The sequence below is a fragment of the Ranitomeya imitator genome, chromosome 4 (assembly GCF_032444005.1).
Source record: "Ranitomeya imitator isolate aRanImi1 chromosome 4, aRanImi1.pri, whole genome shotgun sequence".
NCBI classification, from domain to species: domain Eukaryota; kingdom Metazoa; phylum Chordata; class Amphibia; order Anura; family Dendrobatidae; genus Ranitomeya; species Ranitomeya imitator.
The window spans coordinates 204,644,941-204,670,605 of record NC_091285.1 but is presented as its reverse complement, the minus strand read 5'-3'; the positions used below and the strand labels follow the sequence as shown (position 1 = coordinate 204,670,605).

General features: G+C 46.4%; 1 protein-coding gene across 3 annotated transcripts in view; it reads left to right on the top strand.

The window, feature by feature from the left end:
* The window catches only part of NR1H4 (nuclear receptor subfamily 1 group H member 4), a 288,102-nt gene that overhangs the window by 228,494 nt on the left and 33,943 nt on the right, over positions 1-25,665 (top strand). For all 3 annotated transcript variants that reach the window (XM_069764302.1, XM_069764304.1, XM_069764303.1), the window contains 2 exons: positions 15,536-15,629; positions 16,767-16,913. In XM_069764302.1, the coding sequence (XP_069620403.1) occupies positions 15,536-15,629; positions 16,767-16,913 (241 nt within the window). The remainder of the gene's footprint in view (positions 1-15,535; positions 15,630-16,766; positions 16,914-25,665) is intronic.

Here is a 25,665-nt window from a genome sequence, read left to right as displayed (position 1 = left end):
CAGGCTGAAAAAGCTTTATTAGCTCTCTCTCAGGGGCAAGATGAAGCAGAAATATATTGTCAAAAATTTCGGAAATGGTCAGTGCTTACTCAGTGGAATGAGTGCGCCCTGGCTGCAAAGTTCAGAGATGGCCTTTCTGAGGCCATTAAAGATGTTATGGTGGGGTTCCCTGCGCCTACGGGTCTGAATGAGTCTATGACTATGGCTATTCAGATTGATCGGCGTTTACGGGAGCGCAAACCTGTGCACCATTTGGCGGTGTCTTCTGAACAGGCACTTGAGACAATGCAATGTGATAGAGTTCAGTCTAGAAGTGAACGGCAAAACTATAGGCGGAAAAATGGGTTGTGCTTTTATTGTGGTGATTCAGCTCGTTATATCAGCATGCTCTAAACGCACAAAAAAGGTTGATAAGTCTGTTGCCATTAGTACGTTACAGTCTAAGTTCATTCTGTCTGTGACTCTGATTTGCTCATTATCATCCATTTCCGTCGATGCCTATGTAGATTCAGGCACTGCCCTGAGTCTTATGGATTGGTCATTTGCCAAGCGATGTGGGTTTAGTCTTGAGCCTCTGGAAGTCCCTATTCCTTTGAAGGGAATTGACTCTACACCTTTAGCTATGAATAAACCTCAGTACTGGACACAAGTGACCATGCGTATGACTCCCGTTCATCAGGAGGTGATTCGCTTCCTGGTATTGTATAATTTACATGATGTTCTAGTACTTGGTCTGCCATGGTTACAAACTCATAATCCAGTCCTTGACTGGAAAACAATGTCTGTGTTAAGCTGGGGATGTCGGGGGGTTCATGATGATGCACCTCCGATTTCTATCGCTTCATCTACTCCTTCTGAGGTTCCTGTATTTTTGTCTGATTATCGGGATGTTTTTGAGGAGCCTAAGCTCAGTTCGCTTCCTCCTCACAGGGATTGCGATTGTGCTATAGATTTAATTCCTGGTAGTAAATTTCCTAAAGGTCGTTTGTTCAATCTGTCAGTGCCAGAGCATACTGCTATGCGGGATTATGTTAAGGAGTCCTTGGAAAAGGGACATATCCGTCCATCTTCGTCCCCTTTGGGAGCAGGTTTTTTTTTCGTGGCCAAAAAAGATGGGTCCTTGAGGCCTTGTATAGATTATCGTCTTTTGAATAAGATTACCGTAAAATATCAGTATCCTTTGCCTTTGTTGACTGATTTGTTTGCTCGCATTAAGGGGGCTAAATGGTTCACTAAGATTGATCTTCGGGGTGCGTATAATCTTATACGAATAAAGCAAGGTGATGAGTGGAAAACCGCATTTAATACGCCTGAGGGCCATTTTGAGTATTTGGTAATGCCTTTCGGACTTTCTAATGCTCCTTCAGTCTTCCAGTCCTTTATGCACGATATTTTCCGTGAATATCTGGATAAATTTATGATTGTGTATTTGGATGATATTTTGGTTTTTTCTGATGACTGGGAGTCTCATGTTCAGCAGGTCAGGAAGGTGTTTCAGGTACTGCGGGCTAATTCCTTGTTTGTAAAGGGCTCAAAGTGTCTCTTTGGAGTCCAGAAGATTTCTTTCTTGGGGTATATTTTTTCCCCTTCTACTATTGAGATGGATCCCGTCAAGGTTCGGGCTATTTGTGACTGGACGCAGCCTGCATCTCTTAAGAGTCTGCAGAAGTTCTTAGGCTTTGCTAATTTCTATCGTCGTTTTATAACTAATTTTTCTAGTGTTGTTAAGCCTTTGACGGATTTGACTAAGAAGGGTGCTGATGTTGCTGATTGGTCTCCTGCGGCTGTGGAGGCCTTTCGGGAACTTAAACGCCGGTTTTCTTCTGCTCCTGTGTTGCGTCAGCCTGATGTTTCGCTTCCTTTCCAAGTTGAGGCTGATGCTTCCGAGATTGGAGCGGGGGCGGTTTTGTCACAGAGAAGCTCCGATTGCTCGGTGATGAAGCCATGTGCGTTCTTTTCTAGAAAATTTTCGCCCGCTGAGCGGAATTATGATGTGGGTAATCGGGAACTTTTGGCCATGAAGTGGGCATTTGAGGAGTAGCGTCATTGGCTGGAGGGTGCTAGACATCGTGTGGTGGTCTTGACTGATCACAAAAATCTGATTTACCTTGAGTCTGCCAGGCGTCTGAATCCTAGACAGGCTCGTTGGTCACTGTTTTTCTCTCGTTTCAATTTTGTGGTTTCATACCTGCCAGGTTCAAAGAATGTGAAGGCGGATGCTCTTTCTAGGAGTTTTGTGCCTGACTCCCCTGGAAATTCTGAGCCCAATGGTATCCTTAGGGATGGGGTGATTTTGTCGGCCGTCTTCCCAGACTTGCGACGTGCTTTGCAGGAGTTTCAGGCGGGTAAACCTGATCGTTGTCCGCCTGAGAGACTGTTTGTTCCGGATAGTTGGACCAGTAGAGTCATCTCCGAGGTCCATTCTTCTGCGTTGGCAGGTCATCCTGGAATATTTGGTACTAGAGACTTGGTGGCCAGGTCTTTTTGGTGGCCTTCCTTGTCGAGGGATGTGCGTTCTTTTGTGCAGTCTTGTGAGGTTTGTGCTCGGGCTAAGCCTTGCTGTTCTCGAGCCAGTGGATTGTTGTCACCTTTGCCTATCCCGAAGAGGCCTTGGACGCACATTTCCATGGACTTTATTTCGGATCTCCCTGTCTCTCAAAAAATGTCTGTCATCTGGGTTGTGTGTGACCGCTTTTCTAAAATGGTTCATCTTGTACCCTTGCCTAAGTTGCCTTCCTCCTCTGAGTTGGTCCCTCTGTTTTTCCAGAACGTGGTTCGTTTGCATGGGATTCCGGAGAACATCGTTTCTGACAGGGGATCCCAGTTTGTGTCTAGATTTTGGCGGACGTTCTGTGCTAAGATGGGCATTGATTTGTCCTTTTCGTCTGCATTCCATCCTCAGACGAATGGCCAGACGGAGCGAACTAATCAGACCTTGGAAACTTATTTGAGGTGTTTTGTTTCTGCTGATCAGGATGACTGGGTTACCTTTTTGCCGCTGGCCGAGTTTGCCCTTAATAATCGGGCTAGTTCTGCTACCTTGGTTTCTCCTTTCTTTTGTAATTCGGGGTTTCATCCTCGTTTTTCCTCTGGTCAGGTGGAGCCTTCTGATTATCCTGGAGTGGACATGGTGGTGGATGGGTTGCATCGGATTTGGAGTCATGTGGTGGACAATTTGAAGTTGTCCCAGGAGAAGGCTCAGCAGTTTGCTAATCGCCGTCGCCGCGTGGGTCCTCGACTTCGTGTTGGGGACTTGGTGTGGTTGTCTTCTCGTTTTGTTCCTATGAAGGTCTCTTCTCCTAACTTCAAGCCTCGGTTCATCGGTCCTTATAGGATCTTGGAAATTCTTAACCCTGAGTCGTTTCGTTTGGATCTCCCGTCATCGTTTGCTATTCATAATGTGTTCCATCGGTCGTAGTTGCGGAGGTATGAGGTACCTGTTGTTCCTTCGCTTGAGCCTCCTGCTCCGGTGCTGGTGGAGGGAGAATTGGAGTATGTTGTGGAGAAGATCTTGGATTCTCGTGTTTCCAGACGGAAACTCCAATATTTGGTCAAGTGGAAGGGTTATGGTCAGGAGGATAATTCTTGGGTGGTTGCCTCTGATGTTCATGCTGATGATTTGGTCCGCGCTTTTCATAGGGCTCATCCTGGTCGCCCTGGTGGTTCTCGTGAGGGTTCGGTGACCCCTCCTCAAGGGGGGGGGGTACTGTTGTGAGTTCTGTTTTTGGGCTCCCTCTGGTGGTTACTGATGGTACTGGGTGATTTGTGTTCTGCTGTCTCTGGTGTCCACCTGTTCTATTAGGATTTGGGAGTTTCCTATTTAACCGGGCTTTCTTGTCATTTCCCCGCCGGCTATCAAGGTTATCAGAGTGTTTTGTTACCTCAGCTTCTGGCTTCAGTAATCTTCAGGACAAGCTAAGTTTTGATTTTCTTGTTCCACGTTTTGCTTTATTTTTGTCTTGTCCAGCTTGCATATAATTGTCTCTTTGCTGCTGGTTGCTTTAGTGGGCTGTAATTGCTCCTCATGTTCCATGAGTTGGAACATGAGTTCAAGTAATTACAGGATGGTTTTTGAAGGGTTTTTTGCTGACCGCGCAGTTTACTTTTGTATCCTCTGCTATCTAGTTTTAGCGGGCCTCATTTTGCTGAATCTGTTTTCATACTGTGTATGTGCCTTCCTCTCATTTCACCGTCATTATATGTGGGGGGCTGCTATTTCTGTGGGGTTTTTCTCTGGAGGCAAGAGAGGTCTGTGTTTCTTCTAATAGGGGAAGTTAGATCTTCGGCTGGTGCGAGACGTCTGGGATCAACGTAGGCACGTTCCCCGGCTATTGTTATTTGTGTGTTCAGGTTTAGGGTCGCGGTCAGCTCAGGTTCCATCACCCTAGAGCTCGTTGGTGCTTGTCCTTTTGTGATTCCCTGCCATTGGAATCATGACATGTATGTGACTGTGAAACCTGATCCTACAGCAATCAGCACAGAGCTCCGGGACCACAGTCAACAGGGGTTTGCGAGAGACACTTCAGGACTACAGAACAATGCACAGCATTATTCACTGCTGTACACCCTTTTGGCACTTCATAAAGTGGCTGCAGACACAGGGGGCTCCCTTTGTAGGTGGGGCCCCCAGGCATCTGCCTGGTCTGCCTGCCCCAAACGCCAGCCCTGGATGGACTAGATTCTCCAACTAGCTAAATAATGCATCCGTGAGACTGAGCAGATGTCCTTTATCAGGTAAAACAAAACTACAATACAATACAACTGTCTTGCAATATAAATGTTTGCTTATGTAATGAAATCATATTCTACTTTTAATATTCTGCTTTTAAATTGTGTAAGGAAACTTATTTATTTTTTAACTAAGATTTTATCATTAGAAATCTTTAAGATATTGTAGCATAGCGACAGGTCATGTGAATGATGGATGGTATGTATCGCAGAGGTGGATGGCCCTGTGATGGAAGCCTGGGTATGTTTTGCTCAAGCAGATCTACTGCTTAGGGGTTTGTTTACATTGGGAAGGCTTCCAGGTGATTGGAGAGATGGGTGGGTTCAGTCACCTACAAACCCAGCCAAAGAGGCGTGTCTGAACACATAAGATGGTTTTGTGTGTAAGGACCTGTGGTGATATCACGCTCACCTGACTAGCCATGTGACAGGTACCTGGGTGTGGTTACACCTATGTAAAGGAGGTGTGTGTAGCACATGAGAGAGATTGATTGAGATTGAGTGAGTGTCTGTCAGGGTGGACACACTTCCGTGTGTCCTGGCAGGACACTGCAGAATGGCCTGTGTGTTGGACGGTTCCAAGTGGGGATGTCCTGGAAGCACACAGAGACCATTCCAGGCTGGAGAGCCTGCGTGCTGGACATAGCATGGACGGTCGTTGTTGGAGGCTCCTGGGAGTGGAGTTGTCCTGGAAGCACCTGGAGACCGTAGACCTGGACGGTCGGTGTTGGAGGCTCCTGTGAGTGGAGTTGTCCTGGAAGCACCTGCAGATCGTAGACCTGGACGGTCTGTGTTGAGGACCTGGGACTGACCTGAAGTCAGTGTAAGGAGTGGATAAGTAAATAAGGCAGCACACTGCAGCGCTAGAACATGCAAACTTGAAATACGAAATTTGAACTGCATTACTGCACTAGAAATATGAAAAATGAGAGCGTTTAGCGCATAAAAATGGCCAATTTTATGTGTACCTGGTAGCCCCTTTACAGCATCTCTCTTATACCAGGTCCTACACTTGCCTTACCTCGCTGAGAATAAACGTCTCCATCTGAATGGGTACATGTGAAACCTCTTCCTAGACTAAAAGTCTCTCTCTCTGTGGAGGGGTATTGGACCTGCTGTAATAAAACACCTGTGGCTAGGAGGCGGAGTGCACGATCAGAAGGCTAAAGAATACATTTCAAAAACCTGACCGGCACATCCAAACATAGACTAAGTGTGAACAGGTGCTGAACCTAGAGTTGCCAACTCGTATATAGTTAAGTAAATAAGGCAGCACACTGCAGCGCTAGAACATGCAAACTTGAAATACGAAATTTGAACTGCATTACTGCACTAGAAATATGAAAAATGAGAGCGTTTAGCGCATAAAAATGGCCAATTTTATGTGTACCTGGTAGCCCCTTTACGGCATCTCTCTTATACCAGGTCCTACACTTGCCTTACCTTGCTGAGAATAAACGTCTCCATCTGAATGGGTACATGTGAAACCTCTTCCTAGGCTAAAATTCTCTCTCTCTGTGGAGGGGTATTGGACCTGCTGTAATAAGTGCAGTAATGCATTAGTATGTAATTAGTGCAGTAATGCAGTTCAAATTTCGTATTTCAAGTTTGCATGTTCTAGCGCTGCAGTGTGCTGCCTTATTTACTTAACTATGTACGAGTTGGCAACTCTAGGTTCAGCACCTGTTCACACTTAGTCTATTTTTGGATGTGCCGGTGAGGTTTTTGAAATGTATTCTTTAGCCTTCTGATCGTGCACTCCGCCTCCTAGCCACAGGTGTTTTATTAGCAGGTCCAATACCCCTCCACAGAGAGAGAGAATTTTAGTCTAGGAAGAGGTTTCACATGTACCCATTCAGATGGAGACGTTTATTCTCAGCGAGGTAAGGCAAGTGTAGGACCTGATATAAGAGAGATGCCGTAAAGGGGCTACCAGGTACACATAAAATTGGCCATTTTTATGCGCTAAACGCTCTCATTTTTCATATTTCTAGTGCAGTAATGCAGTTCAAATTTCGTATTTCAAGTTTGCATGTTCTAGCGCTGCAGTGTGCTGCCTTATTTACTTAACTATATACGAGTTGGCGACTCTAGGTTCAGCACCTGTTCACACTTAGTCTATGTTTGGATGTGCCGGTCAGGTTTTTGAAGTGTAAGGAGTGGAACTTCTGAGAGGTAACCCCGGACAACGGGATTGTAATATACAGCAGAGAAGCCTATCTGCTACTTGAACTGTCTAATGTTTCATGGCTGTAATGAAATGGACTGTACCCTGTCTGGTTTATGCGGAGTTTAAATAAACCATATGGACTGATATGTGTGAGATATCGTGCCTGAAGTGTTTATCCCGCTGCCAAGCGAGTATCCCCAAAACCCGTAGCGGGTGAAACGCTACAATTGGTGTTTCGAATGCGGGCAAAGATCCGAAGAGCACATGTTGCAGCGCTGGCTGGTCTGAGCCAGAAGAGTGGACGGTCTTGAAAACCGTGAGTAAATACTGACCGGGGTCAGTGAGAATTGTTGTTGGTGGGATACCTTTGAGGAGAAGAGGTATCCGAGAACCTGTGCAGCAATGGCAGGTAACGAATGGAGATTCGTGTTATACTGACCGGGGTCAGAGAAAAGGAAAGACTGAGTGAGGAACTGCTGTTTATGGGATACCTCTGAGGAGAAGAGGGAGCCGGGAACCTGTGTGGTAATGACAGGAAACGGTCTTGAAAACCGTGAGTAAATACTGACCGGGATCAGTGAGAAAACTGTTGTGTCTGGGCACCTCTGAGGCCGAGGGGTGTCCAGGAACCCGTGAAGTTGCCAACGGGTGACGGTCTGAAAACCGTGTATTATGCTGATCGGGATCAGTGAGAAACTATATTTGGGCTGTGTTAAAGCCAGGTGTGAAACAGACCAGTGTCTGTGTTGTTCTGACCGGGGTCAGTGAAAGACTGTGGTTTTTTTTTTTCTGTGAAGCACGTGTGCAGGTGCTTGCTGTGGACTGGCGAGTCCATGTATTTCTTTTTTTCCTTCTGTGATCAACTTGCTGTGGCTCGGCGGGGCCACGAAGACTGAAGGCGTCTGGCGGTAACTCGGCGGGGTTATGAAGTTTTGCTGTGGATCGGCGGGTCCACGAAGTCCGCGGTGCAGAGCCTTGTGAGGTGCAGTTGCAGCAAAGGAAGAAAAAAAAAAAACGGGTTTACCCCAGAGTGGGGTGGTGTCCCTAAAGGGGTGGAGTCCCAAAACGGAATGGTGACCCCAAATAATTATGGTTGGCCAAAAAGGGGCTGCGTCTCAAAAGGGGGTAGTTGCACAAAAGGGGGTTGAGTCCCTAAAAGGGGTGGTGGCCCTAAAGGAGAAAATGGTCCACAAGGGGGCGGTAACCCAAAAGAAGGTGGAGTCCCTAAAAGGGGTGGTGGCCCTAAAAGAGAAAATGGTCCTCAAGGGGGCGGTAACCCAAAAGGGGGTAGAGTCCAAAAAGGGGGCGGTAACCCAAAAGAGCGTAGTTGCCCAAAAGGGGGTAGTGACCGTAAAGGGGGTGGAGTCCCAAAAAGGGGCAGTAACCCGAATAGGGATAGCGGAAAAAAGAGGTGGTGGTGAATGCATCATTGGATAGTAGGCCGGATTGTAAGTTATCCTCAGACTTGTGGGAGGAGGGGGTTCCTCTACAGCTGGAGGGTGGAAGTCTCATTACTGTTGCAGGGGCATACGTTAAGTCAGTCATGGGTCCCAAAATTGACAGGTCAGACATCGGGGTGACCAGTGTGAAGGGTTCGTCTGCCCAACTTACCAACATGATGTCACCAAATGTGTACACCGAAATGACTGTTTGTGGTGTGGTAGATAAACCGTGTGGAGCTGACACCCAGAAAGAGTGTGACTTGGGGGTTCACCATGCTGTGGGGTATGACACAGACTATGTGGGTGACTGTGACTCTGAGGAAGTTAGGGAGTACAGAAAAGAGCCCCCCCAAAAGGAAAAGTCTTCCCGTTGCTGGAGACGTAAAGGGTGCAAAGAAATGGTACCAGTTGCACTTTGTGAAGAAGTGGAGGAGGCCACCAATGTAGTGGGGCCTGAAGTTGACTCAGGGATGAGTGACATAGGTGGAAGACCTTGTAGCAAAAGTGTAGTGACTAAAGGTTTGGTGACACAGACACACTGTGACGTAAGGGCCAAAGCTCAAGGCCTACGTGGTGACCGCTGGGGGCGGGGCAAACCAAACAAGGAGATGTTGATGTGTGATGCTCAAAACTGACTGAGACGGTTCTCTCGACTGGTAGGGCAAGGTGACTGTGACGTGTCATTACCAGTAGCAACCACTAGAGCTGAGTACGAGGTTGTGCGGACGGAGGCACTGACACAGGGGAAGGATTGTCCTCCCCAAGGTAAGGTCAAGATGGCACGGGTAGCCATAATAGAAATTGTGACCTGTGTGAGGGCCGACTGCAGGTTACAGGATGATCGATTGGGTGGTGGTGACTCCCATTCAGATGTTGACACCAGATGGAAGAGTTAGAGGCAGTGACTCCTCACTTAGCTCAGGGCTCAATGACCTAAGCGGGAGATCCTGTAGCAGAAGAAATGACAAGGGGTCATCCTTATCAAAGCGTGTGATGGAAATGGTTGACAGACGGTTTGACTGTCAGGGACGACAGAGAAGGGTCTCTGGTCGGGTAATAGAAAGTGCCAAAGCCCCACGGCTTTAGGCAGCGGGGGGGAATATGTAACATAGCGACTGGTCATGTGAATGATGGATGGTATGTATCGCAGAGGTGGATGGCCCTGTGATGGAAGCCTGGGTATGTTTTGCTCAAGCAGATCTACTGCTTAGGGGTTTGTTTACATTGGGAAGGCTTCCAGGGGATTGGAGAGATGGGTGGGTTCAGTCACCTACAAACCCAGCCAAAGAGGCGTGTCTGAACACGTAAGATGGTTTTGTGTGTAAGGACCTGTGGTGATGTCACGCTCACCTGACTAGCCATATGACAGGTACCTGGGTGTGGTTACACCTATGTAAAGGAGGTGTGTGTAGCACATGAGAGAGAGAGATTGATTGAGATTGAGTGAGTGTCTGTAAGGGTGGACACACTTCCGTGTGTCCTGGCAGGACACTGCAGAATGGCCTGTGTGTTGGACGGTTCCAAGTGGGGATGTCCTGGAAGCACACAGAGACCATTACAGGCTGGAGAGCCTGCGTGCTGGACATAGCATGGACGGTCGTTGTTGGAGGCTCCTGGGAGTGGAGTTGTCCTGGAAGCACCTGGAGACCGTAGACCTGGACGGTCGGTGTTGGAGGCTCCTGTGAGTGGAGTTGTCCTGGAAGCACCTGCAGACCGTAGACCTGGACGGTCTGTGTTGAGGACCTGGGACTGACCTGAAGTCAGTGTAAGGAGTGGATAAGTAAATAAGGCAGCACACTGCAGCGCTAGAACATGCAAACTTGAAATACGAAATTTGAACTGCATTACTGCACTAGAAATATGAAAAATGAGAGTGTTTAGCGCATAAAAATGGCCAATTTTATGTGTACCTGGTAGCCCCTTTACGGCATCTCTCTTATACCAGGTCCTACACTTGCCTTACCTCGCTGAGAATAAACGTCTCCATCTGAATGGGTACATGTGAAACCTCTTCCTAGACTAAAAGTCTCTCTCTCTGTGGAGGGGTATTGGACCTGCTGTAATAAAACACCTGTGGCTAGGAGGCGGAGTGCACGATCAGAAGGCTAAAGAATACATTTCAAAAACCTGACCGGCACATCCAAACATAGACTAAGTGTGAACAGGTGCTGAACCTAGAGTCGCCAACTCGTATATAGTTAAGTAAATAAGGCAGCACACTGCAGCGCTAGAACATGCAAACTTGAAATACGAAATTTGAACTGCATTACTGCACTAGAAATATGAAAAATGAGAGCGTTTAGCGCATAAAAATGGCCAATTTTATGTGTACCTGGTAGCCCCTTTACGGCATCTCTCTTATACCAGGTCCTACACTTGCCTTACCTTGCTGAGAATAAACGTCTCCATCTGAATGGGTACATGTGAAACCTCTTCCTAGGCTAAAATTCTCTCTCTCTCTCTCTGTGGAGGGGTATTGGACCTGCTGTAATAAGTGCAGTAATGCATTAGTATGTAATTAGTGCAGTAATGCAGTTCAAATTTCGTATTTCAAGTTTGCATGTTCTAGCGCTGCAGTGTGCTGCCTTATTTACTTAACTATATACGAGTTGGCAACTCTAGGTTCAGCACCTGTTCACACTTAGTCTATGTTTGGATGTGCCGGTGAGGTTTTTGAAATGTATTCTTTAGCCTTCTGATCGTGCACTCCGCCTCCTAGCCACAGGTGTTTTATTAGCAGGTCCAATACCCCTCCACAGAGAGAGAGAATTTTAGTCTAGGAAGAGGTTTCACATGTACCCATTCAGATGGAGACGTTTATTCTTAGCGAGGTAAGGCAAGTGTAGGACCTGGTATAAGAGAGATGCCGTAAAGGGGCTACCAGGTACACATAAAATTGGCCATTTTTATGCGCTAAACGCTCTCATTTTTCATATTTCTAGTGCAGTAATGCAGTTCAAATTTCGTATTTCAAGTTTGCATGTTCTAGCGCTGCAGTGTGCTGCCTTATTTACTTAACTATATACGAGTTGGCGACTCTAGGTTCAGCACCTGTTCACACTTAGTCTATGTTTGGATGTGCCGGTCAGGTTTTTGAAGTGTAAGGAGTGGAACTTCTGAGAGGTAACCCCGGACAACGGGATTGTAATATACAGCAGAGAAGCCTATCTGCTACTTGAACTGTCTAATGTTTCATGGCTGTAATGAAATGGACTGTACCCTGTCTGGTTTATGTGGAGTTTAAATAAACCATATGGACTGATATGTGTGAGATATCGCGCCTGAAGTGTTTATCCCGTTGCCAAGCGAGTATCCCCAAGACCCGTAGCGGGTGAAACGCTACAATTGGTGTTTCGAATGTGGGCAAAGATCCGAAGAGCACATGTTGCAGAGCTGGCTGGTCTGAGCCTGAAGAGTGGACGGTCTTGAAAACCGTGAGTAAATACTGACCGGGGTCAGTGAGAATTGTTGTTGGTGGGATACCTTCGAGGAGAAGAGGTATCCGAGAACCTGTGCAGCAATGGCAGGTAACGAATGGAGATTCGTGTTATACTGACCGGGGTCAGAGAAAAGGAAAGACTGAGTGAGGAACTGCTGTTTATGGGATACCTCTGAGAAGAGGGAGCCGGGAATCTGTGTGGTAATGACAGGAAACGGTCTTGAAAACCGTGAGTAAATACTGACCGGGATCAGTGAGAAAACTGTTGTGTCTGGGCACCTCTGAGGCCGAGGGGTGTCCAGGAACCCGTGAAGTTGCCAACGGGTGACGGTCTGAAAACCGTGTATTATGCTGATCGGTATCAGTGAGAAACTATATTTGGGCTGTGTTAAAGCCAGGTGTGAAACAGACCAGTGTCTGTGTTGTTCTGACCGGGGTCAGTGAAAGATTGTTTTTTTTTTTTCTGTGAAGCACGTGTGCAGGTGCTTGCTGTGGACTGGTGAGTCCATGTATTTCTTTTTTCCTTCTGTGATCAACTTGCTGTGGCTCGGCTGGGCCACGAAGACTGAAGGCGTCTGGCGGTAACTCGGCGGGGTTATGAAGTTTTGCTGTGGATCGGCGGGTCCACGAACTCCGCGGTGCAGAGCCTTGTGAAGTGCAGTTGCAGCAAAGGAAGAAAAAAAAAAAAAAAAACGGGGTGTACCCCAGAGTGGGGTGGTGTCCCTAAAGGGGTGGAGTCCCAAAACGGAATGGTGACCCCAAATAATTATGGTTGGCCAAAAAGGGGCTGCGTCTCAAAAGGGGGTAGTTGCACAAAGGGGGTTGAGTCCCTAAAAGGGGTGGTGGCCCTAAAGGAGAAAATGGTCCACAAGGGGGCGGTAACCCAAAAGAGGGTGGAGTCCCTAAAAGGGGTGGTGGCCCTAAAAGAGAAAATGGTCCTCAAGGGGGCGGTAACCCAAAAGGGGGTGGAGTCCAAAAAGGGGGCTGTAACCCAAAAGAGCGTAGTTGCCCAAAAGGGGGTAGTGACCCTAAAGGGGGTGGAGTCACAAAAAGGGACAATAACCCGAATAGGGATAGCGGAAAAAAGAGGCGGTGGTGAATGCATCATTGGATAGTAGGCCGGATTGTAAGTTATCCTCAGACTTGTGGGAGGAGGGGGTTCCTCTACAGCTGGAGGGTGGAAGTCTCATTACTGTTGCAGGGGCATACATTAAGTCAGTAGTGGGTCCTAAAATTGACAGGTCAGACATCGGGGTGACCAGTGTGAAGGGTTCGTCTGCCCAACTTACCAACATGATGTCACCAAATGTGTACACCGAAATGACTGTTTGTGGTGTGGTAGATAAACCGTGTGGAGCTGACACCCAGAAAGAGTGTGACTTGGGGGTTCACCATGCTGTGGGGTATGACACAGACTATGTGGGTGACTGTGACTCTGAGGAAGTTAGGGAGTACAGAAAAGAGCCCCCCCAAAAGGAAAAGTCTTCCCGTCGCTGGAGACGTAAAGGGTGCAAAGAAATGGTACCAGTTGCACTTTGTGAAGAAGTGGAGGAGGCCACCAATGGAGTGGGGCCTGAAGTTGACTCAGGGATGAGTGACATAGGTGGAAGACCTTGTAGCAAAAGTGTAGTGACTAAAGGTTTGGTGACACAGACACACTGTGACGTAAGGGCCAAAGCTCAAGGCCTACGTGGTGACCGCTGGGGGCGGGGCAAACCAAACAAGGAGATGTTGATGTGTGATGCTCAAAACTGACTGAGACGGTTCTCTCGACTGGTAGGGCAAGGTGACTGTGACGTGTCATTACCAGTAGCAACCACTAGAGCTGAGTACGAGGTTGTGCGGACGGAGGCACTGACACAGGGGAAGGATAGTCCTCCCCAAGGTAAAGTCAAGATGGCACGGGTAGCCATAATAGAAATTGTGACCTGTGTGAGGGCCGACTGCAGGTTACAGGATGATCGATTGGGTGGTGGTGACTCCCATTCAGATGTTGACGCCAGATGGAAGAGTTAGAGGCAGTGACTCCTCACTTAGCTCAGGGCTCAATGACCTAAGCGGGAGATCCTGTAGCAGAAGAAATGACAAGGGGTCATCCTTATCAAAGCGTGTGATGGAAATGGTTGACAGACGGTTTGACTGTCAGGGACGACAGAGAAGGGTCTCTGGTCGGGTAATAGAAAGTGCCAAAGCCCCACGGCTTTAGGCAGCGGGGGGGAATATGTAGCATAGCGACTGGTCATGTGAATGATGGATGGTATGTATCGCAGAGGTGGATGGCCCTGTGATGGAAGCCTGGGTATGTTTTGCTCAAGCAGATCTACTGCTTAGGGGTTTGTTTACATTGGGAAGGCTTCCAGGGGATTGGAGAGATGGGTGGGTTCAGTCACCTACAAACCCAGCCAAAGAGGCGTGTCTGAACACGTAAGATGGTTTTGTGTGTAAGGACCTGTGGTGATGTCACGCTCACCTGACTAGCCATGTGACAGGTACCTGGGTGTGGTTACACCTATGTAAAGGAGGTGTGTGTAGCACATGAGAGAGAGAGATTGATTGAGATTGAGTGAGTGTCTGTCAGGGTGGACACACTTCCGTGTGTCCTGGCAGGACACTGCAGAATGGCCTGTGTGTTGGACGGTTCCAAGTGGGGATGTCCTGGAAGCACACAGAGACCATTCCAGGCTGGAGAGCCTGCGTGCTGGACATAGCACGGACGGTCGGTGTTGGAGGCTCCTGGGAGTGGAGTTGTCCTCGAAGCACCTGGAGACCGTAGACCTGGACGGTCAGTATTGGAGACTCCTGTGAGTGGAGTTGTCCTGGAAGCACCTGGAGACCGTAGACCTGGACGGTCTGTGTTGAGGACCTGGGACTGACCTGAAGTCAGTGTAAGGAGTGGAACTTCTGAGAGGTAACCCCGGACAACGGGATTGTAATATACAGCAGAGAAACCTATCTGCTACTTGAACTGTCTAATGTTTCATGGCTTTAATGAAATGGACTGTACCCTGTCTGGTTTATGCGGAGTTTAAATAAACCATATGGACTGATATGTGTGAGATATCGTGGCTGAAGTGTTTATCCCGCTGCCAAGCGAGTATCCCCAAGACCCGTAGCGGGTGAAACACTACAATATTTACATTACCAATAAAAGACTTGGAATGATATCATGAATAGATCATCCAGTGCTTAGAGTCAGGTGATTGATAACCACTATTTATTGCCTTGAAGTTTAGTGATGATTCTTGATGTTCTTTGATAATCCTGGCATGAGTATAAAGCTATCATTTGACTTTACCTTCATTTTCATTGCATCTTTTCATATAGAACATTATACTACATTTTTTGCAATTATGGTAATGTTGAGCAACAAGAAAGAGCTTTAGAACCCAATGGCTAGCTAGAATAAATATATATAAAATATATAATCACACCTCCTAAATTCCACAGTTCCATGTGGCTTGTGCTCTTCAGGGTGTGTCGTAACATTTTTATGAAGGTCACAAAGATAATGATCAAAGATAAGTTCATATTCCCGATGAATATCAGACATGGTGTACTTAGGGTAGAAACACTATAAATGTGTCATTTAGGCATGAATGTCAGTTCATGATAAGATCTGCAATCATAGTGTGATCTACAGATAAAATGACCTCAAAGAAATCACATTTCAAGGTTTTCAAAGCTTAAAATCTATTGCAACCAAATGTTACCATACTGTCTGATTCTCAGTATAAATAATGTTCTGTTTTCTTGTAGGACAACCTGAGTACTGATGACAACTTTGTCTTCCTAACAACTTTGGCTACAAGTCATGTCCAGATCTTAGTAGAGTTTACAAAAAAGATTCCAGGTATTCAAATTTAGGCTTAACTAATTAAAGGGAACCTGTCACCAGGAATATACATGTTAAACTAAAGATATAGGAAGAATGGTGCTATCATACTTTTTTTAAAACATACCTTTAGTGTAAAAATCTGCAGCCTCGTTTTCATTAAATCATGATAAATTTCGGTTTCCTCAGCGCTTTGTACTTCGAGGCGTGATTTATTGGCGGAACTATGGGTAGGGTCTTTGGCTCAGTCATGGCCCTCCCTGCTGCTTCTGTTGAGTTTATTATCATGGTCATTTAAACTTCGGGCTGGTGCTGTCCTATCTGTGGGCTGTGCTCTCGCAGATTCAGCTGGTGGTGGTGTTCATGAAAATGACGCCAGTACATGCGCAGATCGACCTTGTCTTCAAAACATAGGCAGTGGAGGTGGTGCATACGCTCATCATTGAGCCAAGATCTCATTTTGCACATGCGTCACCTCCCGATGCCATTTTCATGAATACCGCCACCAGCTGAATCTGCGAGAATGCTCACCCACAGCTAGGACAGCTCCAGCCCTGTTTTTTTTCTGCTGGACACTAGTGCAGGCATAAATTCGTTTTTTCCATAGATTTATGGACGGTTGGCAACCAAGGTGATGTCACACTAGTTACCTGACAAACAAGTGTCATGTGATTTATCCGACTGAGCTCTTTGTGATCTGCTTATCAGATGGAAACATGTGAGATGTCACAGCAGCTCACCAATATTTGTACCAGGGTGCTGCCACTAATTTTCTTTCAAATAGTTGCTGAAAGATAAATCCAGAATTCACTGGTGGACACGGACAGAAATGACAATCAAAAACAATATATGGGCCCTTTGCAGCCCAAGAGCTCCTAAAAATGTAAAAGTGCACCTGCTTTGGAGGTAAAAATGGGCCCCCTTACTTATTGGGCTCCTGGGCGGCTGCACAAGTTGCACCAATAATACATCCGTCCCTGGCAGTATTACAAGCTTCCTAATAAAATAATTGACGACCATCCAACACATGAAAGATTAGGCAGACACTAATAGGACACAATCCTTGCAGCTAGTCTGATGTTCCAGACACAAATAGGACATAAAGCAAAAGTTTGTTGGAACAAAGCTTGATTCATGAGTTTGTATTTTCTTTAGGTTTTCAAACTTTAGATCATGAAGATCAGATTGCTTTGCTAAAAGGCTCTGCAGTTGAAGCAATGTTCCTCCGCTCAGCTGAACTTTTCAACAAGAAGCTCCTTGATGGTCACACAGACATCCTTGAAGAGAAAATTAGAAATAGTGGTAAGTTTTAAGTAACGCCAAGAGAAGATGTCGCTGTTCATGAACTGTCCACACTGTCCTGCTCCAATCGCTGGTATAGTATATCATTAATATTGACATAGTGGACTGACTTGATTGCCCCGATAATACATCTAAAGAGCACATTAAGCAATCTGATCTGTCTTCAGCCGTCTACCTGGAGCTGACATTATTTTGTTTTTTTTTGCTAAATCTGAGTATGTGCGTTTATTCTTTGTGAAACATTCGTTGCTATTTGCATAATAATATCCCGGAGTTTGCGATTCAGATCTTTTCAGATTCAAATGCTTTCATACATTTGCTAATTAATCTAATTACAGTTTCAAGGATGGGCTTTTGAATGAAAAGAAATTGCCATATTTTACAGACTATAGAGACACTTCTGGCTATATGACGCACCCAGCATTAGGCAACAGAAAACATCACTTATGCCTCATTCACATGTCTGTGTTTAAACATTTACATTAAAAGATGGTAACGGTGTCATCAGTGTTTTGGATCAGTGAGTCATCAGTGTAAAATCCATATGTCTGTTTCTACCATCAGTGTGTCATCAGTGTTTATCATGATTGATCAAGAAAAATGAATTACAATGCTTCTCCAATACTTTCCAGTGTTAAAAATGGACAGCACACACAGATGCCATTCTTGTGCTGAATGCATACAGTTCCAGAGATTTGTTTTTTTTTATGTAGTGCTAGTTTTTATAGTTTTTACAGGGGGGCATTGCTCACAGGAGTCTCTGTGGGGATGTCTTTAAGCTGCTCTGCATTATTACCCTCTGAGTAATGTCCCTTGGAAAAAACGTAGAAATTAGCCCTAAATAAAAAGGCCCCATGCTCTGGAACTATATGGCAGATTTAAGAAAAAAAATGATACTTAGAGAAGCAGGAATTAAACTATGATCCATTTTTGACCTAGTAATATAGAAAGAATGGTAAATGCTTATCTTGTAGTTTACAGATTTCTGGTCATTCTACCTTCCAGCAGCCAAGTTCAACTAAAGTCTAAAGGTACCTTCACACATAACGATATCGTTAACGATATCGTTGCTTTTTGTGATGTAGCAACGATATCGTTAAGGAAATCATTATGTGTGACAGCGACCAACGATCAGGCCCCTGCTGGGAGATCGTTGGTTGCTGAGGAAAGTCCAGAACTTTATTTCGTCGCTGGACTCCCAGCAGACATCGCTGGATCGGCGTGTGTGACACCGATCCAGCGATGTCTTCACTGGTAACCAGGGTAAACATCGGGTTACTAAGCGCAGGGCCGCGCTTAGTAACCCGATGTTTACCCTGGTTACCAGCGTAAACATAAAAAAAACCAAACACTACATACTTACCTACCGCTGTCTGTCCCCGGCGCTCCGCTTCTCTGCACTCCTCCTGCACTGGCTGTGAGCGTCGGTCAGCCGGAAAGCTGAGCGGTGACGTCACCGCTCTGCTTTCCGGCCGCTGTGCTCACAGCCAGTGCAGGAGGAGTGCAGAGAAGCAGAGCGCCGGGGACAGACAGCGGTAGGTAAGTATGTAGTGTTTGTTTTTTTTACGTTTACGCTGGTAACCAGGGTAAACATCGGGTTACTAAGCGCGGCCCTGCGCTTAGTAACCCGATGTTTACCCTGGTTACCGGGGACCTTGGCATTGTTGGTCGCTGGAGAGCTGTCTGTATGACAGCTCTCCAGCGACCAAACAGCGACGCTGCAGCGATCGACATCGTTGTCGGTATCGCTACAGCGTTGCTGAGTGTGAAGGTACCTTAACAACATAGCAAAAGGGGGAAAGAAAACTTTGTTCAACAAAATATACCTGAGACCGTTCATGCCTGGAGGTCAGTGACTGACTACCACATGTGTGCAAATAGAAATAGAAGACTTCCGGCACAGGAAACCTTTTTCAGTAAAAAAATTCTCTCTTAATTTAAACATCTTCAGCGATAAAAAAAAAACACAACATCATGGGGACCCCCCATTGGCCTGACACGTTTCGGACCCAGTAAAAACAGTCCTTCCTAAACTCTGTTTCAGATGTCCGTGGCAATTGATCCGAGTACAGAACACTAATGTATGGACTAGCCACAGATCTCCAGACCCAAGTGTGACATTCATATATTTCTATTAGGCTGTCACGCTGGGGTCGAGAGAACCACGGCCAGTCTGTGCTTTGCAGTCCAATCTCGGATCAATTTGCACAAATGTCTGAATGAGCCATAACAGGAAGACAGTCAGTGAGAGACATCAGTTTTGATACCAATTTTTATTGCATGTGCTAGATAATTGAATTCAGGTTTTTCATTCAGTTCCAATGCCCCAAATATATACAATCCAGCCTCTGGCCATGCAGTCTGCCTTTACAAAACAATTGTGAAAAGTAGGGTCTTTTTGAAAAGCTCACGTATACCAACATGGTAATGTAATTGGACGCTACCAAGCCTTGAAATTTCTTCCCTCCTAAATATTCCAAATCAACTCAATGGTATTATTGAAAAGTGAAAGGGAAGTAGAAATGTTTGAGAATCACACAAACTCAGCCATAAGAGAAGACCGCGTAAAGTTATAGAGTGGGGTCACTGAGTGTTGAGACTCAATTATTCTAATTTTCTGAGATAAGCTCTACTGGAATAATTTTCTGAGATAAGCTCTACTGGTAGACTCAATAATTTTAGAGTTCTAAACTTCTGGCATTAACATCAGCACAAAAACTGTGAGTTTCATGGCATGGGTTTACATGGCTCTGAAGCTGCACACAAGCCTTACATCACCAAGCAGAACACCAAGAATCAATCAGGTGAATGTGGAAAGGAACACCGATACTGGACTGTGAAGCATTGAAAAAGGGTTCTTTGGAGTGACTATGTGAGTTGCCCAGGAGGGTAGCCATGGGCGAGCTGCTGCTCCTCCACGCCCTGGCACTTTACAAACAAATTGTGCCCCAGTCCATAAGTGTTGTGCTGTGTACATTGCATTGTAATCATCAACATTAACAGAAATAAACACTTGATATAGATCACTTTATTTGTAATAACTCTATAATATATGAGTTTCACTTTTTGTATTGAAGAACTGAAATAAATTAACTTTTTAATGATATTCTAATTTAGTGTGAAGCAGTGCCGGGGAAGTAGTCATGGCCGAGAGCATGTGTGTTAGCACACCCTGGTCCCCGTCACATGAATATAATGTCTCCCCTGCAGCATACCTTCTGTCCCAACAGTATCCCATCAGGCTGGTTGGAGTTTGGCTGCCGGCCTTGGTGTATATAAAAGAGACAGAGTCCATTTCAAACTTATAATGTAACACTTTTCTTCGTTCACAGCACATCTTTCCCAGTTAGAGTGTCAGCACATAGTTGCATACAGTTCACTTTCCCAGCTTTCCCTGCATTTCTTTCTGTGTCCCTCAGTACGTTCCCAGGTCATACCGCATCTTGCGGTAATACAGTGTCCTCCCTGTCCAGACTCACTAAGTTTGGGCGTTCCCTCGTCCTTTTGCCCCGGATCTGAGGGCATCAGCCCAAGCGACGATCTGCCACATAATGAGCGACCTGCATTCCCTGTACTTTTCTCTTACTTCTGTTCAAACTGCTGACACTAGGCTGCTTTAGCTGCCCGTCTGTCCATCCGGACTAAGGATGGCTGGGTACTTGCTTCAAAATTGCGGAGCTGTCTGCCCTACATGGGCACCCAGGCCCTTCAGTCTAATATCAGGAAGTATTTTCTCCTTAATCACAGCTAGCTCCTCCTAAATAACTATGTACACAATTGTGCCCCATCTAGTGTCTGATCCGGGGTACTACGCTGACCCTATCTTTCCTTACAAAAGCAATACATAACAACATGACATGTACTCTACAAATAAATGTAATACTCTATTTTAAGGCGGGATAGAGTGTGGAATAATTTCTGTATCCCCTTACATTCCCCCTCCCGTTAACAATGGTCGTCCCTGACCATTTGCCCCCAAATTTTAATATATGCAATGTATATTCCTCGCAGGGAGGTAAACCACGTAAAATGAAGCAAAGTCCCTTCATTACAAAGTACGAAAGTCCTGTCTCTTTTGAGAGGTACCTAGCTCACAGCCCTCCAAGTCACACCTACAGTCCATGGTGGGGAACAAAGTTTGTTTTCCCACAGTGTCCCTAGAGAGGTGTCCCCCTCCCTTTGTGTATGGCACAGTCCCATAAGCCACAAGCAGGCCGTCTGGTATTAGAACGCAGTCTGTTGCTGCAGCCACACCTGATCCATTAGTCTAAAGACCCGTCGCTTCACAAGGGCTGAAGCCTGCTATCCATCAGAAATGGAGCAACAAGCGCAACAAAAACAATTGAAACCAACATATCGGTCTCTCCTGGCCATTCCGCCATTCCGGGTGTATTACTCTCAACTCTGGGGAGTGTTCCAGGGCTCCTCTGCCTGCAGGGATGCGTAACAATCCTTTATTTTTGTACTGGTGCAACGAGTACAACCTAGTGAAATTTTAGCAAAAATTATCTCAGTGTTCAACAGCATGCGTCTCATGCTGCTTTATCACAGTGGTCCCATGCCTGTGTACGTGCTGAAGAAGAGGAGAACTGTTATGACCTGGTGGTTAGGACAATAATGGACCTGGTGGTTAAGAGCACACGGAAAGACCTGATAGTTACAATAATACAGGACCAGCTCTGGGACGTGGGAACTCTGCTGACCGCAATCCCTAATCCTATCACAACACACTAGAAATAGCCGTGGATTGCTCCTAACGCTCCCTATGCAACTCGTCACAGCCTAAGGAACTAGCTAGCCCTAAAGATAGAAAAATAAAGCCTACCTTGCCTCAGAGAAATTCCCCAAAGGAAAAGGCAGCCCCCCACATATAATGACTGTGAGTTAAGATGAAAATCACAAACACAGAGATGAAATAGATTTAGCAAAGAGAGGCCCGACTTACTGAACAGACAGAGGATAGGAAAGGAGACTTTGCGGTCAGCACAAAAACTAAAAAAAAAAACACGCAGAGGGCGCAAAAAGACCCTCCGCACCGACTCACGGTGCGGAGGCGCCCCTCTGCGTCCCAGAGCTTCCAGCAAGCAAGACAGAAATCAAAATAGCAAGCTGGACAGAAAAATAGCAAACAAGAGAAAAACAAGCAAGAACTTAGCTTCTGCTGGAGAAGACAGGTCACAAGAACGATCCAGGAGCGAACAGACCAATACTGGAACATTGACAGGTGGCATGGAGCAATGATCTAAGTGGAGTTAAATAGAGCAGCCAGCTAACGAATTAACCTCGTCACCTCTGGAAGGAAACTCAGAAGCCGCAGCCCCACTCACAACCACCAGAGGAAGCCCATGGACAGAACCAGCCGAAGTACCATTCATGACCACGGGAGGGAGCTTGACAACAGAATTCACAACAGTACCCCCCCCCCCCCCGCTTGAGGAGGGGTCACCGAACCCTCACCAGAGCCCCCAGGCCGATCAGGATGAGCCAAATGAATGGCACGAACAAGATCGGCAGCATGAACATCAGAGGCAAAAACCCAGGAATTATCTTCCTGACCATAACGCTTCCACTTGACCAGGTACTGGAATTTCCGTCTCGAAACACGAGAATCCAAAATCTTCTCTACCACATACTCCAACTCCCCCTCGACCAACACCGGAGCAGGAGGATCAACGGAGGGAACCATAGGCGCCACGTATCTCCGCAACAACGACCTATGGAACACATTATGGATGGCAAAAGAAGCCGGAAGGGTCAAACGAAATGACACAGGATTGAGAACCTCAGAAATCTTATACGGACCAATGAAACGAGGCTTAAACTTAGGAGAGGAAACCTTCATAGGAACGTGACGAGATGACAACCAAACCAAATCCCCAACACGAAGTCGGGGACCAACACAACGCCGGCGGTTAGCGAAACGTTGAGCCTTCTCCTGGGACAATGTCAAATTGTCCACCACATGAGTCCAAATCTGCTGCAACCTATCCACCACAGTATCTACACCAGGACAGTCCGAAGACTCAACCTGCCCTGAAGAGAAACGAGGATGGAAACCAGAATTGCAGAAAAACGGCGAAACCAAAGTAGCCGAGCTGGCCCGATTATTAAGGGCGAACTCAGCCAAAGGCAAAAAGGACACCCAATCATCCTGATCAGCAGAAACAAAGCATCTCAGATATGTTTCCAAAGTCTGATTAGTTCGTTCGGTTTGGCCATTTGAGGATGGAAAGCCGAGGAAAAAGACAAATCAATGCCCATCCTAGCACAAAAGGATCGCCAAAACCTCGAAACAAACTGGGAACCTCTGTCCGAAACGATGTTCTCCGGAATGTCATGTAAACGAACCACATGCTGGAAAAACAATTGCACCAAATCAGAGGAGGAAGGCAATTTAGACAAGGGTACCAAATGGACCATCTTAGAGAAGCGATCACAAACCACCCAAATGACCGACATCTTTTGAGAGACAGGGAGATCCGAAATAAAATCCATAGAAATATGCGTCCAGGGCCTCTTCGGGACCGGCAAGGGCAAAAGCAACCCACTGGCACGAGAACAGCAGGGCTTAGCCCGAGCACAAGTCCCACAGGACTGCACAAAAGAACGCACATCCCGTGACAAAGACGGCCACCAAAAGGATCTAGCCACCAAATCTCTGGTACCAAAGATTCCAGGATGACCAGCCAACACCGAACAATGAACCTCAGAGATAACTCTACTAGTCCATCTATCAGGGACAAACAGTTTCTCCGCTGGGCAACGGTCAGGTCTATCAGTTTGAAATTTTTGCAGCACCCGCCGCAAATCAGGGGAGATGGCAGACAAAATTACCCCCTCTCTGAGAATACCCGCCGGCTCAGGAACACCCGGAGAGTCGGGCGCAAAACTCCTTGACAGGGCATCAGCCTTCACATTCTTAGAGCCTGGAAGGTACGAAACCACAAAATCAAAACGGGAGAATAATAGCGACCAACGAGCCTGTCTAGGATTCAACCGTTTGGCAGACTCGAGATAAGTCAAATTCTTGTGATCCGTCAAGACCACCACGCGATGCTTGGCTCCTTCAAGCCAATGACGCCACTCCTCGAATGCCCACTTCATGGCCAACAACTCTCGATTGCCAACATCATAATTGCGCTCAGCAGGCGAAAACTTTCTAGAAAAGAAGGCACATGGTTTCATCACCGAGCCATCAGAACTTCTTTGCGACAAAACAGCCCCTGCTCCAATCTCAGAAGCATCAACCTCGACCTGAAACGGGAGCGAAACATCTGGCTGGCACAACACAGGGGCAGAAGAAAAACGACGCTTCAACTCCTGAAAAGCTTTCACAGCCGCAGAAGACCAATTGACCACATCAGCACCCTTCTTGGTCAAATCAGTCAACGGTTTAGCAACACTAGAAAAATTACTGATGAAGCGCCGATAAAAATTAGCAAAGCCCAGGAACTTTTGCAGACTCTTCACAGATGTCGGCTGAGTCCAATCATGAATGGCCTGGACTTTAACAGGGTCCATCTCGATAGTAGAAGGGGAAAAAATGAAACCCAAAAATGAAACCTTCTGAACTCCAAAGAGACACTTTGACCCCTTCACAAACAAAGAATTCGCACGAAGGACCTGGAACACCATTCTGACCTGCTTCACGTGAGACTCCCAATCATCCGAGAAGACCAAAATATCATCCAAATATACAATCAGGAATTTATCCAGGTACTCTCGGATGATGTCATGCATAAAGGACTGAAATACTGATGGAGCATTGGAAAGCCCGAATGGCATAACCAGGTACTCAAAATGGCCCTCGGGCGTATTAAATGCTGTTTTCCATTCATCGCCCTGTTTAATACGTACAAGATTATACGCCCCTCGAAGATCTATCTTGGTGAACCAACTAGCCCCTTTAATACGAGCAAACAAATCAGACAGCAGCGGCAAAGGATACTGAAACCTGACTGTAATTTTATTAAGAAGGCGGTAATCAATACAAGGTCTCAAAGAACCATCCTTCTTGGCCACAAAAAAGAACCCTGCTCCTAACGGTGATGACGACGGGCGAAAATGACCTTTCTCCAAGGATTCCTTTATATAACTCCACATAGCGGCGTGTTCTGGCACAGATAAATTGAACAGTCGGCCCTTAGGAAACTTACTACCAGGAATCAAATTAATCGCACAATCACAATCCCTATGAGGAGGTAGGGCACTGGATTTGGGCTCATCAAATACATCCCGGTAATCCGACAAAAACTCCGGGACTTCAGAAGGGGTGGATGACGAAATAGACAAACATGGAACATCACCATGTACCTTCTGACAACCCCAGCTGGACACAGACATAGATTTCCAATCCAATACTGGATTATGGACTTGTAGCCATGGCAACCCCAAAACGACCACATCATGCAGATTATGCAACAACAAAAAGCGAATATCCTCCTGATGTGCAGGAGCCAGGCACATGGTCAATTGGGTCCAGTACTGAGGCTTATTCTTGGCCAAAGGCGTAGCATCAATTCCTCTCAATGGAATAGGATACTGCAAGGGCTCCAAGAAAAAACCACAGCGCCTAGCAAACTCCAAGGCCATCAAATTCAGGGCAGCGCCTGAATCCACAAATGCCATAACAGAATAGGATGACAAAGAGCAAATCAGAGTAACGGACAAAAGAAATTTCGACTGTACCGTACCAATGGTGGCAGACCTAGCGAACCGCTTAGTGCGCTTAGGACAATCGGAGATAGCATGA